Raw genomic sequence first — 19,385 nt, forward strand, 5'->3', positions numbered from 1 at the left:
AATAAATCAATTTGAAGACATCTTGCCCTACCAAAAGTGGACGTTTCTGTAGAATGACCCGTATGTAGATAATCCCAGTGTTAATATGTGACATCCAGCATGTGGTAAGTGACATTGAGCTTATGCGCAACTAGAGTTACCAAAAGATCACGATTTAATGAATCTGCTCAACAAGCGTCTCCCATAACCCTACCGAGACAATAGTGGCGTAAAAGATTTACAAAATACGTCAACAAATTATAATCATATATATAGCATTTATTTACACATTTTCTATGTACATGTCTTTGAAAACATAATTCTGTACACAATTATTAAATTCAAGAACATTTCACCCACACTTCTGTTAAAATCCATTCAGATCATGTCGAGAAGTTTGCTATCCGGAAAATATCTCCCCATGTGGCTTGTACTGTGTAACTCCATATGTTCAGACACTTCAGTTACAGTACATTTTCAATGCCAAAGTAGACCAGAAGAGCCGCTGAATTCACTGTTTGTTTTGCTTTGCTAGACCCAAATCATCATGAATGTAAAATAAATATCCCCCAGGTCAATAAAAGTAATCGATCTCTGGAGTAGGCACAACTTAACAGGCTCATGTAAACAGTATATAAAAGAAAAAAAGGATTTTTTTAAAATTAACGCAGACTATATCTTGTACAAAAAGGAGACAAACAGACATCAAGAGGAGGTTCACTTAAACTGGCACACAAATTTAAAAGCCCGATGACATGATTGAAGTTCAAATACTGACAAAATCAGAAGCCGATTTCCCCAAATACCCCGATAAACGACAGCATTGTATAGTCAGTGTGCATTATTGTGTTAGTTTCTAGATGGGATGTCAAAAGGACAGTCCCATGTGCCACTGAAAAGCGGAAACGCAGTCAGCTCTTCAGTTAGCATACCCAAGCTGCCTTCATTGACCTGCACCTTGTGAAACTCAAACGGCAGATTTGATAGGTTCTGTTCTAATCCGCTGACAAAATCATCACCCTATGACTCCTGGCCGCATTCTGAGGTAGACCAAGGTTATAAGAAGTTCATTGCCCCCGCTTAAGCTGAACATTTTGATTGTAAGTCTTTTTAAACCCTCTTATCTCAGGTAATGCTAAATTATTGCCTTGAAAAAACCGAGCCGGCATCCGTCTCTCCGTTGCCGTGGCAACCGAATATTACGAATTGCTTAAATGAGTTTTTCCATGGATTCAGTCCATTAAAAGCCTTTTTCTAGAAGTGGGCTTGCAATACACTGAAGAAAAACAGAAGAGAAGAAAGATCGATTTCATTAGTGTTTAGATGATTTTACGGTGTTTGGAGTGTTGAAGTTAGTAGAAATACAGATCATTTGCCGGAACAGTTGCGGTCCACCGTACATATTTCCATCCCCATAAAAACATCATGTTAACAGTGTAATATTGTCACAACCAGTGGCACCGCAGAGGTTGGATGGGGTCGTCGTATTCAGCAGGCGAGCTGGGCGGAATCTCATCTCTTGTAGTGATTGGGGGCATCAGCAAAGGCAAACTTTAGTCTGTAAGCCTCAGCCAGGAGTACGCTAACTTCTTCATTGCCCCAGTGCATTGTGGGTAGGTTTTGGAGCAATATCATCAGACCCTGTGAAGAGAGATTAAAGATGATTGTGGCTACATATACAACAAGGAAACTTATTTTCAAAAGCAGCAGTTGACGGGTGAACAAGTGATCAGTTATTACTGCTATAAGGTCCTCGATCTTGAAGGATCATGTGAACCCCGAAACACATTGAGTTTATTACGAGAGGTATTGAGCGTTTTTGAGTCGCTCTGCTCTTCGGGTTCAAAGTACGTCACAAAGCGTGAGGTGTATGCATACTGTAAACTCTCCGATGGGATTTGTAGGTTTGTATATACGGCAGCGGATTTTCCCTCAGAGAAATGGGTCGTGTACCTGTGGTTCTTCAGAGCAGCAACACAAAAGGCATAATTTGTGTTCCTCTGGGATTCACCCGAGAGCTTTGTAAAGTCAGGACTGGTGGGAATTTGGTTTTGCCTTCCTTCAAAAACCAAAAGCTTTTATTTAAATCTTTATAAAAAGGACTGTGAATTCATGGGCGTCGCGAGCGGAAAAAATATGGGCGGGTCTTCCCTTAGAAAAAATCGAGTGTAAAAACGACACGTTTATGGCAGGTTTAATTCGCCCTTCTACATTTTCACGTGCTATATCAGGTCATGCAGGCATTTATCTTCAACAAAATAAAGAAATGATTTGAAAAATGGTTAACGGGTGTTAATAAATGAAGTGCATGGGTGTAGGTTAAGGGTAGTATGGAGTTCTTTAATGTCTCAGTTAATAAATGTGATAAATATAACTATTAACTGTATAATATATAATAAACAACAATGCCTTGTTTACCTTGCTGTCTCGAAATGGAATGGACTTTTTATTTGGCCTCTCAATGAGCCAAATGGATTTGTGAAAGGATCAGTGTGGAAGTCAAGGCTTAAACGCGGAATGTAGTTTAATTTATAAGGTATTCCTGAAGTGGAGTCGCTCTGATAAGTCAACAAGTGCGCCAAATTTGAGACGTAAGTGTGTGGGTCCAATACCACTGGTTTTTAAAGTGAGATGGTCCTGTCCCACCCAAATACACGGTTTCCGGCGGCCATGTTTGAATTCTTTTTTACTTTTTTGTAAAACATGCGTGCGAGTATGAGAGAGGAAGCATTCTTTGCCATGTGATAAGAAAACAGCACTTTTCAATGTCTGTATTCATAAGCAGTGTCCATAACAGAATCAATCAATTGTAGAAAACATGCATTTACCCAGCACACCTTATTAGAACAATCCAGTATTTTACAATAAGACTTTCACCTGTGCCAGTTACTTTCTAAGCATCTTATTGCTTTAAACCCTCTCCGTTGCAAGCAGTCCTCGGCTTTCTACACCAATCTATCCTTTGTCCCTATTCTACCCTTTCCAATGGGAGGCGTGAAAAACCATTGCTGAAACAGGAGTTCATGACACTTTAAGATGCCAAGTCTGGTTACCTAACCTTACTGTCAGTGGTGTAAACTCCAATATAGCTCTCATTCTTGGTGTGGTTGGCCTCAAAATACATATATATTTAATGACTGACGTTTAACATACTGGAGCATATATATATATATATATATATATATATATATATACACGGTATATATATACCTTAGATCACTATTCGCTAGACTAGTTGGCTAGTCAACTTAAGAACGACCAGTCACCCATCCTCAACTGTTCATACACATAGACCCTGCGAGAAAGTGTTGCCCAGGGAAACCGCACGGCTTCATTCTACTGGATGAAGGTTTATTTGGCATTTAGCAGGCAAAAGGCATTGCAGCATGGAGCAGTTTATTTCTTTATTTCCTCACCGGGGTCAAGCCGTGCTATTACAAAGTACCATCACACTCCTCTAAATTATTATAACTTTCAATCACGGATTCCTCGCCTTCTCAATCTGAAGCACAGGGCAGGTAGAGCAAGCTGCCCGTCAAGATATGTGTTTCTCTTTTCGACTCTGTGCGGTCAGGACCTCGCCGGTGGAAGCCCATTTCTCTTAGGTATAGAGGGGCCACGTTTAATTCACTCAAGACGGCATCGGGTGGCTCCGGCAAGCCTCAGAGTCAATGACTGCATTAGAGTGGCTTAGAGCAGAGATGCAGCCTCAATCTCCCAGCCTAATTCACCGATCCTGCCTGCCTTGATGAAGGGGAATGAGAGTGCTTAATACTCCATCACAGCATGGGGGTATGGAGGGGGTGGATGAGAATGGTAGAAAAGATACATGATGAGAGAGATACAAAAAGGCTGATAATGGGTCTTATCATTACAAATATGTCAAAGTTCATACGTATGCCCGTTTATAACAACACTGACAAACTTATGCTAGTCAAGTCCGTCTGATTGACAAAATTTCATTTAAAACCTCAATCCGGACCAAGTAAATGCACCTAAACTGATGAATAAAAGTAAACACGATCCAAGAATCTCAAGTATATCCATTTTGGACAGTACTACACGAATGCTTTTCTGAAAACTAAAACTCCATTCAAGGTCCTAAACATGTGAACGCAAAGGTTTCTAAGCTAGTCAACAAGTACGATTTTACACATTGTTGCATTTTGCACGGTGACGAATTCACAACACATCTAGTGTAAGACATTAAACTCTCGAAGGCAACTTGTACTGTGTATTGACACAGTAATGCACGTACGAGCTGGGCTGTACCTACCGATATTCTTTCGCGTGTTCGATTTCTGACCGACAATAACAGAGTGATGTTATGCCAATTTTCTATTGCAAAGGTGTTAATAACTGTAGGTTAATAACTGTAGGTGTGTGTCTGCCCAAGTCTGTGTAATAAAAAGGCAGAGCATTACCTTTTCACAAGAACATGAATGTGACAATGTATAGGCTTAACAGTAATATCATTAGTCAAAGAATAATGCCAAAATAGCATGCTTGGTCATATGAAAGAGAACAAAAGAGCTAAGAAGCATATTCATCCCACGCGGTGTAATGCATAAGTGCTAAGGGAAGCAGTGTATCGCTACTTCCTGTAGCATAGCAACACGGGTAAAACTAGTGGCTGAATCATCTGCTTACCAGCAGTGATACTGCAGCACACTAAAGTTCCTGTAGCTCAGTGGTAAGAGCATTGCGTTGTGGGTTGGATCCCAGGGGATTGCAGATTCCTATCTAAAAAGTATAGGATAATGCAATGTAAGTCGCTTTGGATAAAAGCGTCTACCAAATGCCTAAATGTAAAATAGCTTCATTAAGTATACGCAGATACATGAATATGCAAATCATAAATCAATAATCATTAATCAAAAATATTGCCTCGCCTCCACTCAGTCGCACTCAGCAGTTCCAGACACCGCTAAAACTGAAAGTGAAACTGAGAGCAGACATTGCAGTTCACTGATCGATTTAGCCCGAATCTATGCGCTGTCTTTCTAAATAATAATTACATTTATTTCCCATCCTACCATACCATACAAGTCTTGAATATTAATATATCTGACTTGTTATAATTAAACCAAAACAAATATTTGGGAAGTTTACTGTATGAAGACGTTAAAAAAAGGTGGATTGGGCACCTTGAGGTTAAGGTATACACCGTTGTAGCCCCTGAGCTTTCTATAGCATCGTCCTAGAGTCATCCTGGATGTTATATATTACTCAAGTGTATAAGCTTTCCAGAGCATGAGGTTCTTGTTATCTTAGACTGGGAAATCAAGACAATGTGCCAAAAAAGTGCTTCCCGGAGCAATGTTTCAGGGAAGGACTTGGATTACAAAGTTACAACCTTAAAATGGCATACACCCACGCAACTGTCTATTGAAATCGATCAAAATATTGCCTTATTCAATCTCTATTTAGATGTAACAATAGCTCAAATCTTTCATTAATTCAGTTGTAAATTGTTATTTTCGATCAACCATAACGTGCACGTTTAGCCTGAAGTTTCGTCTTTTAACAAGGCATGGCTGCAGAGTGCTATTTGCTCCGTCTCACACGCACGAGAAATTCTCCGGTACAGAAACAGTATTGATAACATTGAGTGGAATATGCAGACCTTTAGCGGTGTTATTCGGAGGGATGTGAATCCGCTCTACTCCACAACGGCAACAGTTATATTATGCATACCAAAGGGCACCAGCCTGTGAGGGCAATGGCAAAGCCAACCGACGTCATTGATGTGAGACTGGTCATTTTTTGCTGCATGTTGGGATTTTCTCCCTAATGTAAGTAGAAAGATGTATTGGTAATTATATAATGTATTTGAATTGTCAATATTCATAAAAATAAACATCAAACAGGACAGATGTGAATGATGTTTCGCGAGATATTCAACCAGAAGTAAGTTTTTTTGATAAAGTATCAAATATTAAATATTTATTTAGGTTTGTAAAAAGTTAAGAAAAGTGAAAAAATTACTGTCAGATACTTTTAAGGAATCTGATTTCCTAGTGACCTCATATATAGTGGCAACATTTATCCGCAACTCTAGAAATCCTAAGGATCTACTTCCAAGAATGAATAAAATATTTGTATTTTAAAATAAACTGATGTTTAGTTAGTCATGCAGCACATGCGACCGAATCTAAACTGACTTCTAGTGCACTTGCTACAGGAAAAGTCCCTCAGGAGTAGCCTGGGGTTAAGCACCTTGCTCAAGGGCTCAGCGGTAATGGCGAATCCCAGGAACTCTACAGTTTCATAAACTTTCCCTTATTACTAGCCCAGATCTTTAACCGCTACACTACCACCAACGCAGCATATGACACAATTCCCAAGTTGTCTTAAATGTTTCTCTGGCATATATTATATAGCAGCCTGACAGCAATAAACTGGGACAGGCTTTAATCGAGTCACTCTGTGCAACTGGACATCAATAATAAATATAGTATACCCCCCAAAGCCATGAACGTAGGGTGTACAGTAACGTGATTTAAAAGCCTGGCCTAATTACAAACACAAGCCTAGTAAATATCGGCACACAAAACTTTCATAAATCGCGAAAACTAGGATTTGAAAGGATTTTCTTCAAAGGCACTGTTTATCTTGATGCCCCAGGGCATTTTGATCATTTTCATCGGACGTGCGCGTCTGGACTGCAGTTAACTTCTGGTCTGTAGTTAACTTCTGGTCTGTGTCTGGCTAGTGTCTAATAATGAAACTATTATATTATCATTTAATTTATATGATTACGATTTGTTGATTTTTAGTTTGGTCGCATTTAAAGGGAAAAAAATTACTGAAAAGAAAAATTATGTCATAATTGACTCACCCTCAGGTTGTTTCAAACCTATATACATTTTTTGTTCTGTTAAGCACAAAGATATTTGTTAGAATGTTAGCAATTTTCAGTTTTGTGACATTGAACACTACCATAGTAGGAAAAAATATGACAAGAATTTAGAACACAAACAGTTCTATGGGCACCAATGAATACAACGTTTTTCCTACTATCGCAGTCAAGAAAGTTGCAGACATTCTTCATTCAATAACATCTAGTGGTTGAGCTTGGTATCACAGTCTAAATTCAAAATATTGGAGAAACAAGTTTAGCCAAGTCGAACAGGCACTATTGTTTGCGAATGTGCCGGAAGTTAAGGGCAGACCACGAACGTTTGTTTATGCCGTCACTTTGATACCGTTTATATCTTCTGCGGTGTCTGAATTGTGGTTGTTAACTGACAATGTGCGACTATTTCTAGCTATAGCAGCTAAGGATAGACAAACAAATTATCATAGTGAAAGCATCCCAATGATATGCGTTTCAAAGACATTTGGACTGCTAAACAGTGACAACTCGCAAATTACATCTACTGGCAAACAACTTTATTTCTCTGCTTTTGCATTGCTGAGAGTCTACGCTATACAGTATTTGCGGCCCTGGTGAAAGAATATTTGCTAAAGGCGATTAAGACGAACCAAGATTTTTAGGCCCTCGTCTTGTCGGCAAGCCATCCTGAATTTATATGAATCGATCAGCGGCTCAAGAACACCGCCATAGTCACTCCATCAAACGGCAAAGTCGCCGCTCCGCAGATCCTCAGCGTTTGATTCCCTTGTTTTAAGTGCTGGTGAGGCTAACCGGTAAGGAGGTGGTGATTGATCGCCAGGAACTTTATAAACAGCTTTGTTTATCAAGGCTTCTGCAAGACGAAAAAGCGCTAGGTTGAGTTGCAGCGTTTCCACTGAACAAGGGAAAGAGCAAAGCTGTAATTACTTCCAGGGTATTAAGTCCTCCATGCCTTTCTTGTCTTTTTTGGATAAATTGTTCCTGCCTCTCGTTGAGTGGGCTTCCTGCGACAACAGTGACACTCTATCATTAAACTGTATTAAAGCACATTTACAGGCAGGAGGTTTGGTCTTCATTCGAGACCTGCGAGTATGACGATTAATCATTACCGGCGGTTTCCTCCAGGAGTTCTGGTGTGGACGAAATTACTAGTTCTGTGATGAATGTGTCAGGCTTTCGATTAATCAGGAAGAGTTCATTTCACCTAATCCTTCAATGCAACCATCCTAATAGAGTCAACACTATAACTCAGTAACAAGACATCAAGCGAAATATCTGTAATATATACGCTATTCATCTCTAAGGATGCGTTCCTTAAGATGGCACACAAATTCACCTCACAGACTAAATGTAGCTGAACACTCCACAAATCATAAAATAAACAGGAATCCAAGTATTCCATTGTTGAAGTAATTACTTTTAGATCAAACAACGGCTAAAAGAATAAACCGTTTGACCCACGGTCAATTACAACTCGCTGTGAACTGTCTAAAGTGCACCAAAACAAAATCTTCCCAATATAATACAAAGTAGGACGTTAATTGAAAATGTGCTTGACATTTGGACACTTGAGCAGCAACAAATTTGGCTTCAAAGATCATTTGATGGAAAACGGGTTATATTTTCTGCTCTTGTTCACTACATGTAGACCTTAAAAAGGCCTAACATGCTCAGTGTAAAACTTTCCAATTTAAGCAAAACTAAGCTGCAAAAATGACTTGCAGCATGACATTTACAAACTTAACAGTTGCTATTGGTCATCGCAAAATGGGGATCCTTCAGGATGTCGCAAAAGGAGCATTTATGTTGTAAGAAATCGATATTTACTATGAGCAGGTGCCGGCAACGAAACGTTGTTTAAAGACCAAAAAACGTCTTGAACAAACTTGTTTTTTGAGGGTAGGTGTTCTTAGTGGGACCCCAAAAACCTCCCTTTACACACAACCTTTGTAACCAAATGCAGTACGTTACAGGACAAATTTAAGGTTTGTCATTTATACCGCGCGTACAGTAGAAGTCTTAAACAGCATCTTCAGCGCAAATAAATCAATAGTTCACTAAAACAAACTTGTGTCGCAGTAGTTTTCTGTGTTTCTTCACTCGAGCACTTGATAAGACAGCATCTCAGTGACAAACACCTCAGAAAATAAATGTAGGGCCTTCATTAGCTCAGAGGTCTGAATGGAAGGCCAATCAACCAGACGCCCCTAAGAGCCTGCGCAACAAATGAAGAGTTTGTCTGCTCGCAGTTATTCACACAGACAGCGAATCCATTTAGTTTGGGCTGTTTGAACCACCTGAAGTGGAACAAGACACAACATTAGGCGCTGATAGTTGCTGCTTTTTAATTTAGCAACATAATGAATGTAACAAGCGTGACCCTCTCTGCTTCCCCTCAGTTCTTTGCCGTTTCTTATATTAATTCAGTCATTTCAACAAAAGACGAGAGCGAGAGTTGAAGATGAAATATTCCTTGCATTTGTTTCATCTGAAGATTACTTCTACTTACACGCAGGACAAATTGAAGTTGAAGAGGTGTTACCTACAGCAGTAGTTTTTCACATTTTCAAAAGAAGAATGTGCTGTAGGTGATCCAAGTCCATGCAAAGCTCAACCGGAAGATATTTAGGCTTGTAACCGCAGGCATTGCTATGTGGTTGCTAAGGTGTCCTAAGAGTATTACTTTGGCTCAGGTTCCCCCTTCAATTCCATGAACTGTAAGCTGTTTTACAATCCAAAAAGTCATAAGCCTTTCGAGGGATCATTCATGCCCATTGCGGATGTTGGGCAGACATATTGTTTTGTATTTTAAAGGTTTTTTTTAGAATCCCAACCCTTAGAAAAACAACCCATAGAGTGACGATTGGCTTTGTTAACGAAGAATGTTGGGCGAAGAAAAGACGACACAGCTAAAAACCACAGACATCATGCCGTAACGTTTGATGCAAAACGAATGAACATTTGTTATTGAGAAAGAACATTGAACATCAGTGTTAAAAATGTCTTTGCTGCCTCGGTGTTAAAACTGTCATCCTATAATAACAAGTTGGCATCATTAGACCTTAATCTACGTAAAGAGGAGTACTCGCGTTAACCTGCAATGTTGTGTTTAAAAAGAGATATAGAGGTCTGAAAACAATCCGTAATCTCTTGAATTCATGCACGGACTACAAGCTATTATTACGCACCACTAATGAAGCCAGCAAGAAACTATACATTACACAGAGAAAACACGCATGTGTTACGGACCGTGTAATACACAACCCCTTTTAATTAAGGCTCGCATTTGTTTATGATGGACATAATAACTCCACATGTTTTAAAGACAACGGTCTGCCCTTGGGTCTTTCACCAGGGCATGACAAAGATATTGTGCTTGTGCGCGCACACACATTAAAGCAATGCTTTGTGACGCAGCAAGCTCGAGTTCTGCCATAAACTCCATTTAAATCAAGCCATTAAAACTCAAAAGTGGAAGATTGATTTCTCCAATTCCTCCTTCCATCCACGCATAAACGCGTTATCCGAGCTCACACCTCACTGCGCATCAGCGGTTAGAGAGGCCTCGATGATCTTCCAACCATGCGAACGCTTTGAGATGCAACAGAGACAGCAAAGCTCCTCCGAAACGAAGCCAGTGCAAAAATGTGTTTGCGCATAATTGTTTTGCATTACGTCATTAACACTGTTCTGCAAAAAGCCTGAATAAAAATGTATTATATTACGGGTGCGCGTCATGGATGCATTCCGACTGTTTCTTTATAAGATGCTTTGCTATGGCCAATATCTGATATATCTGATACAATTTAGTTACCAGGAAAACACAGAATGCCCCGCACCATAAAAATCGATTTAATTTCATAGCGAAAAATAGCATTTTTTTATTGCATGCATTTACCTTACTATGGTAGTATGGTAAAGATAAAGCAACATCCCTGTCTACTCCCAACTAAAACCAACCACATTCTAAAGCAGAATCCTAACTGAAACGGGGCTTAATCAGAGAATTGAAACGCTCTTCACAGGCATCAATTGATGCATACCACACAAATAGCGCTCCTGCAGAGGAGGCTTACTCATTGGAACAGAGCGACTTTGTGATTCCTTTGTGCTGGGATGCCAGAGAATGGCGTTTTACAAATAAGGGGTATATCTTTTTCTATTCTAGGAGGCGTTTGAGACAACAGGGTTTGAAAAATCGAAACGAAATCCCACTGATAAAGAGAGTAAATTGGTAATCACAGACAAGAGAGGGAAGAAGTTCTCGGTCCGTTACCCGCACCAAAGGCTTTCTCATTACGTGATAAACAAACCCCTAATGAGAGCTCATTTGCTGCATATTGCCCTCGCTAAATGGCATCGGGGGTTGACATTTGGCTGTCTGTAACCTGCCGCGGCACTCTGCAGGGGAAGGCGCCGGCCAACGCTCAAGCGCGCAAGGCTTTGTCCCCCTTCACTCTCTTTCAGATTTCTACCTGCCTCGCTTCAATACGAAACAGACCCAAAGTCATTAGTATCAGCAGCACAATGCAGAGAGTAAGAGGAGCTCGGAGGCACAGATAGCAGCCACCATTATGCCTCCACGCTCACTTACCCAAGCATAAAAAAACCTCTGGTATCCAATTTATTTTCTTTCATCATGTTTTTTTTCCCCTTTCTGTTATTCGTTTAAAAGACTGTCTTGAGCCTAGACTTTAAGCTAAAGCTGTTTTTTCAATTATACATTGTGGACGTTGTGTGGTGGATATGGATACTTAATAGAGGACACAATGAACTACCTGGTCTTCCCCAAGCAGTTGAGATTAGGCTGACAAAAATGTTCCAGTTGGTAGATGTTGGAACCAAACTCGCCTATTAAAAGAACACACATTTTTCATTTTGTGACTTCTCGAAAGCTAGACATGTACTATGATTGACATGGATTGTTTAACATACCTGCAAATATTTTACTGTATCGTATGCGCTATATTTTGAGTTTTTTTACATAGTTTGCAAAACCTTAAAACAGCATGAAATGATTAAATAGGAATTTTAAATTAAAAGAGCTCTCGCAGTATCATAACCTACAAGCCTTCGGTTGGGACCTATAGACAGAAAATCATTTAAAGAAAGATTCTAATGCTCGACAGATCCAGAATACGGTGCCATAGATTTGTTGAGTCCTTTCATTGCTGCTTACCATGCACACCTAACAGAAAGATCACCCTGACAATAGTTCAAATACTAAACATCTACACGTCATTATCGTCTCTTTTAGAAGACAACAGAATCTAAGAAAAACAATGGTTAACAGAACCAAATGTCATGAAAATCTTTCGGTTCTTGCTTTTTTTTATGAGCATGCAGCTGCTTTATTTCTGCCCAGGAACAGATCACCCCCTCAATACCCATTAATTGCCCTCCTGCCAAGAATAGAAGCCATTACAAATGTCCTCAACTACTAGGGGGGTCAGGGAGAAGTCAGTAGAACACAGAACGTGACAACTTCAGTGACACATTAACAAACCTGTACAGATGTGTGTGAATTCAAACAAGCATTATGAAATTATTATGAATTTTAAATTGTTCACACAATATTAAAAAATCATTGAATCACCATTATCTTATTCTAAACCCATATAAGTACGAGTGAGATTTGAGAGTACACCTTAGTCTTTACGTTTTCTTAAGATTTACGACTCACAAGTTACCGTCACAATCTGTACTGTTTATGGGTAAAAAAACAGCAACTAAAATCATTTATAGCTTCAAAGAGAGTTAATAATGACAGAATTTTCTTTTCTTTTGTGTAGCCTTACAGTCTCTAATACTTAGAATAAACAGGAACAGCAAAAACTTTTATCTATAACATTTATCTAATTGATTCACAAAAAAAGTGTCTGAGTTTCTGTTATTTTGACCCATTTCTCCAGTTTTCATTTTCTGCAAAAAAGTGCTAAAAGAAACAATAATTTGATTTGAAATTTGGGAGAACTATTGTTAGCAGTTCACCGAATGAAACAAAGATAATAATTCCACCTAAACACGTTCTCATAAATAGTAATCGGAGAAAACCTCTTTTAGAATTTTGAAATGGTGTCTGAATTTTTTCTGCTGCCGCATCTCTGATTTACAAGAGTAATTAAAGGAGAAAGTGACCAAAAACTGAAGATTCAGTGTATGCATACATTGGCTTTCCTTTAACTGAAAGGAACCATTCATTCCAAACCAGCATTTATTCTGTCCCAGCCAGTCTATTGTATATCGTCACACTGTGCTCAGATTCAGGGAACGGTTCACTGCGCTATGATTGTTTGCTCACTGATCTACTTGAAAAATCACCTAAAGCTGAGACTGTTCCCACCCCGCAATCCATCTTTCTCAAAGTTTTTCCAGTTAGGATTCTCTTCAACGCCTGCAAGTCTACAACAGCTGAGAAATGACGCTTTAAGTATTTAAACATTTCGTGGAAAGTAGTTCTAATCAGAACTTGTCTTTTTTCTGACAAGAGTAAGGTATAAAGAGCTAAAGTAGCTTGATGTATTGGCAGAGACCATCTTTAAGAGATATACCTTAGCCATCTACTGTAATAAAAGGCCTTAGTCCCTAAAGTCAAGACTCATTTTCACAGTTTGATATGCTGGGATAGATCCATAACTCCCTTTCCTCAGACTGGAGACGTATTTAATTTTTCATGTCAGGTCTTCCCTTCAATCTCAATCTCTTCAGCTGAATCAAAATGATCTTTTAAGAAGAAATCAAATGCATAGACCCTTCCGCACCTAGCCTACTTTGGGATTGCAGCGCTTTCAGAAATTTAATAATACATTTTTGACACTAGGTTACGTACACTCATCTTTTTTTGGAGTGTTACCGTAAAGACATTACAATTTTATGAATGAAAATCGGTACATTAATGTACAATTTACTGTAAAGCTTATTTTGGCCTGTTGAAACAAACAAAACCCCTTGCACTGCTTATTTAGAGCGTTCTTTCGTTTTATTTGACTGTTTAATGTGATGCAATCGTGCAACACTGTCTAACTACATACCCAAAAGCATTGATGATGACGCTAGTAAGAAACTTTCTCCAAGATACAACATTCTGCAAATTCAAAGAAGTTACCACAATAGTGCAACTCAGTGGTGTAGTCCTAACAAAAGAAAAGTGGTGTACTATCTCATACAACCATTACCCACAACCCCAAATGGCCCAAAAAGAAAGAATTTTATGTGTTTGCTTTTTCTAGTAACATGCCAATTATTATAGTTCAATGTGCAATTCATTAATATTTTTACGCATAAATCTTCACTTTGACATTCTTTGATCATGACGTTACAGAATTGGGAAAAAACAGGTCTATGCCAGTACTGTTGATCACGAAACAATATTTTTACTAAGCATCGTATGTTTTTAACACATCACATACACAAGATGACGTGAAAACATTTTACAGAATTTCCCATCTCTCTGTGAATACTTGCGGGGAAGATATACAGTAAATGTATGAAGTACGTTATGGTACAAATACTTTATAGTAAAAGTAGAATTAACCAGGAGGTTTAAAACAACTGTAAAGGGAATGAGGATACAGAAGGATTCTGACTTTTAAACAGTAGGGCTACGGAAGTGCTTTGTTTTATTTCGTCGCGGGGGACTTAAATAACGCTAGTATTAAACGTTGTGACACATCAAGATTCGTGATGCAATATCATAAAGAGATAAAGCAGCGCAAGAGAATGCGTGAATTCAGTGTCAATATCTCTCGAGCCGGTCCGGGACAGAAGTAATTCGAGTAGTGATTTGCCAGGAGAATTTTTCGGTAAGTACACACTTTGACTAAAAGTGAGCAGTTTTATCAATGTTACATGATGGCTTCAGCAGGACGAACACACTGATGATGATGCACTTGACGCATTGAAGAAAAAAGCAAGCACAAAAGCCGCTTGAAGATGTTTAAAGCAGCAAAACAAATGGGTATACGCTAATATAGATCCTCAGAAGTTGAAAACGTATACGTAAACAGCGCTATGGAATAAGTAAGCATACGGCTTATAAGTACTTTTGGCCCCGACTACATCACTGGTGCAAATATTATACTACAAGTAACAAAGAAACAGTAGCTAATTATACCGTTTGGCCCAACAGGTCGAAGGTCGGATTGATTTTCTTTGGCAGTGGAAATAAAGACGTCTTAATCTGTACATTCAATTCAACAGTTATTTAAAAAAATGGATGGCGTGTTACAATTCCCTTCCACTGTTGAAAGATGAAGCCAATATATCCCTAAGATGGCCGCTGACATGTCACGTCGACTACGTAATGTGGAGGCAGAATCAGCGCAGTAATGATCGTCCATATTCCCAACAGGCTCAGATCCGGCGCTGCGCAGACTGAACAGCGTATAAGAAAGAACGTTGAGTAACTCGACAATACTGCTGTTAAATCACTTTCACTTCATATGCCGTTCTGTCTGCACAGCACAGCAGGAAGTTGAACACGCATACGATTTCGAGAGCTGTAAAAATGGATGTGAAGCCATTGACAGGCGACGCAATGAGTAAGGATGTAACACTAGTTGAAACTGCGAATAGCATGTTATGTAAAACGAGTCACAAAAATACCTCCACCAAAATGAATAACCCAACTACAAAACTCTTGCTTTTTTATTGTTGAAGTTAAGCACGTACATGGCAATGAAAAGAAACAGCCGCCAATGTAGACGAAAGACAGCTAAGCTAACACTGTTTTTGCATCAGAGTGAATGTGTCTCAGTAAGGAATATGAACTACAGCTGGAGAGAGAAAAAACAGCAAAGAATTATGAAAGATCTTTAAAGAAAGTTTGACCGAGGCTACACAACAGGGAGCAAAGTTGCGAGACAACCACATCATCTTCATCACCTTTACCAAGAGCTAGATATTCATGATATGCACCTCGAACTCCAGGAGACATTTATTTACATTAGCGGTCCTGTGTGTTCTAAATACAAATCAGGAAGGGCAAGAAATGAAGAATAAAAAGAGAGAATTCAGAATGGGAGTAACCGTCTCTCTGTGACACATGGTACAGCAGGGTAAAGACAGAGGCCTGAGGCTGTTGTCTGAATGCCAAACAGCGGCCGAGTGCTGCAGCGCTGGTGCAGGGGATAATCCTGAATCACTGAGCACTGTAAACACAATAAATCAACCGCCCCACAACACACTGCTGATACACACCACTGATCTGCTGCATATTCAACAACACACACACACACACAAAGTGAGAAACCTATTAATTCAGCAAGGAGATGCATGTTAAAAAGGATGGGAACGATTAGAAAAAGACAGTAAGAAAATCAAAGATGTGTAGATAAAAACGGAACAGTGACGAAATAGGAACTTGATATTAGGCTAATAATAAACCGACATCAAACTTGACTCCCTATCCTTTAACACATTTCCAGGTCATATTGTGAACTGATAACTCTAGGGATGCCACAATTCTGAATATAATATAGAACTGACATTCACGGTTCAATAATCGTCTGTAAATTCATTTTTTTTGGTTTTGCATATAAATATTCTCCTTGTGTTCCTTATGTATTCCTTATTTCTCTCTTGGGTCTGTCTGTCGATGCGCTGAGATGGATAAACGCCTTCCCGAGAGTACATATCCATTCACTATGAATACACGAAAATTCAAGTTATGAAAGCACTCGATCTGCATTACGGACTGCCGTTTCATACTTTTTACAGCACCGAGGTAATTCCCGACCTCTACAAGACAAGCAACAGTATCATAGACGAATTACACAGCTCGCCACACAAGTAAATTATTGGACACAAAATATTGACAACATTTTATTAGCTCATTTGTAACGAATACAAAGCTTTTACGAGGAAAATCCATTTCCTATCTGCTTTAGACACGACTGTCAAGACAAACATTGTTTAACCATCTTGAACATACATTATTGGTAGATAAATTATTTTCAAGGTCGAGATGACTAGCATGTACTCTGATGACTGGCCAATCCCAATCTAGTATTCCAGAATGCTACTTGAAATGTAGGAATTCACGCGTTCCCCAGATTGTATACAGGATACCAGCATCTTTGACATTATTATATTGTTTTGCAAAACTGTTTATTTTACTATGTGTATTATACAATGCACTGGGAATGTGTACAAGTGGATGTTTCGTGCAATAGTTTGATACGTTTTTGTTGTACATGTCCGTTTTGCTAGCAAAAGTAAAACTTAACTGCAAAATGTAAGTGGCATATAAACATGCCACCAACTATGAGCAAGATATTAAAAAGACTCTATTACCAACAACTACAACCTAAACTACTGCCTATTAGTTATAATTGTTACTAGCCTTATGAATAAGCAGGGTTATACATATATGTCGCACTTGATACAAAAAAAATCTGTGTAGCACGCCGTTACAGTTATGCACACTTCTTAGACAGAACCGCTTGTTTGTGTGAGGTCTGTTTGTTGCGGTGCTTGTTTTGTGTGCGATGTAAATCAATGATGCACTTCTATTAAAGTTGTTTCGCGTTTAAAAGCTAGGCTAGGCTAACAGAGAAGATCTCAGAATTAGAGTCTCGCATCCAATCTCTATCTGAGGATAGTAAGAGTGTAAGGAGTGTAAGGACCATAGGAAACACTTTGGCGAGCAACGTTAGAACGCACAGCTTGGATCTGGTTGAAGATCCCCGCAGCTGGGAAACTTTTTGACTGTGAGACGGCGTAGTCGCAGGTCAAAACACCACTCAACCGTTCCGACTACAGTCTCGAACATGTTTGCCCCGCTCAGTGACGCACCGACTGAGACACCTGCTGAAAGTGCCCTAGTTATCTGTGATTCTGTTGTTCAGAACGTTAACATAGAAGAACCAGCCACCATAGTCAAATGTCAAATGCCTGGCCGGGGGGCTGCTAGAATTTTTTATTTCATTAACATATAGGAATTTATAGTCTGTTTAACATTTGACCTGTTTCTCTCTCTTTATATTGGGTGTGTGGTTCTCTGTGTGTTTGCGCGTTTGGCTGTGTGTTTTGGTGTGTGTTGTTTTTTGTGTGTGGGTTTGTCTGAAGTAGGTTATGAGATCACAATGAAGATTATCCGTTCGTTAAGTATGATGTCACACGCCACCGCTTTTCAGGTCAGATTCCATTAAAAACAGCAAACTCAGGCCACGTTTACACGATGAAAAACGGAAAAGTTTTTCTTTTACGTTTTTGAAAAGTTTCACGTACAAACGACAACGTTATCAAAACAATCCTCGTTTACACAGATCCGCAAGATTCCGTCAAGATTGTTTGACGGTTTATTGGAAGGCGGACTTCCGTCGCTAAAGAGACCATACAATACAGAGCGCTGCATTTCTGCTCATTCATAGTGCAGAGAAGCCTGCGCACATATACAAACAAACAAACAAACAAGATGGCGAATAGTTTGGACATTGGAAAGTTTTCCTTCCATCTACACGTCCTCCCGGGTCTGATCCAAAAGCGCAGTTTAAAAACCCTTCGTCGACGTGAATGAGTGTTAAGATTTTGCTGCAGGTCTCCGCTGGTGGTTATAGCACTGCTGTAGTAAATCTACACTTTGCTGGAGAAGCGTTAACAAACTATTGGGCAGCACAAAAAAAACATTGTTGTATTTGTTTCTTCTTCTTCGTTGCGTTTGGGTGTACATGCCACACCCCCACACCTTATACACATGCGCATGGTGTCGTTTTCTCATTCTTGCGTACTTCAGGGTTTACACAGAACGCTGTTGTTTTCAAAAACTTGCACTTTGAAACCGGTTTTCAAAAGCTTGCGTTATCGGTCCCCTAAAACGCCATTTCCGTGTAAACGGACAGCCAAATCGCGTAAATTGTTTTGCACTTTCACCTGAAAACGGTCTTGTGTAAAAGCGCATGACTGCTCGATTATGACTCGACAATTTTGGACACTATTGATATCACGATTACGACTTTTGAAAAATAAATAAAAAAAACATAGCTATGTTGCTTTGCTAATGCAAGAAATAACAAGATCCTTGCAAAATGGAATGTGCCACAATTATCTTTTTATCTTGATTATTTTGTTTTTGTAATGGTTGGATCCCAAACCTGACGATTACAAATAATTACGAGTTATTGCACAGCCCTATCAGAGCGTGCTGTAAAACTACCCCACAACCCCAATCCTAACCTTTATCTCCATTACGACATTCCAGGTGGCAAGACAGCCATTCATTTTTGATGAAATTATTAAAACATTGATGCCTGGAGACTCTAGTGTATAATAAAGACGTTTTATATAAAATATTGTACTTCTGGTGACATACTAAGACAATGTGTGGCTAAACCATTTACCTCTCAAACGCATGGAACGTTTGAAAATGTGTGAGGACAGGAAATAGAGGCGTCTCAAAGGGACCACACAATGTCACCTTACAGCAGCTGCTGCTGTTGTCATCACACTAATGCAGGCATGCCGACCCCTCGACCTCGTGAGTTAATGAGAGAGGAGGGGGCTCATGCAAGGACGACACTTACTGCAGCTCTGGGGCCGTACACAAAAC

General features: G+C 39.4%; 1 protein-coding gene across 2 annotated transcripts in view; it reads right to left on the reverse strand.

Moving 5' to 3' along the window:
- Window positions 1-238: 238 nt before the first annotated feature.
- Window positions 239-19,385, reverse strand: part of tbc1d22a (TBC1 domain family, member 22a) — a 105,336-nt gene continuing 86,189 nt past the window's right edge. For both annotated transcript variants that reach the window (XM_079454763.1, XM_079454762.1), the window contains exon 13: window positions 239-1,620. In XM_079454763.1, coding sequence (XP_079310889.1) covers window positions 1,492-1,620 — 129 coding nt within the window. In that variant the 3' untranslated portion in view covers window positions 239-1,491. The remainder of the gene's footprint in view (window positions 1,621-19,385) is intronic.

The sequence above is a fragment of the Barbatula barbatula genome (genome assembly GCF_947034865.1).
Source record: "Barbatula barbatula genome assembly, chromosome: 4".
Lineage (NCBI taxonomy): Eukaryota > Metazoa > Chordata > Actinopteri > Cypriniformes > Nemacheilidae > Barbatula > Barbatula barbatula.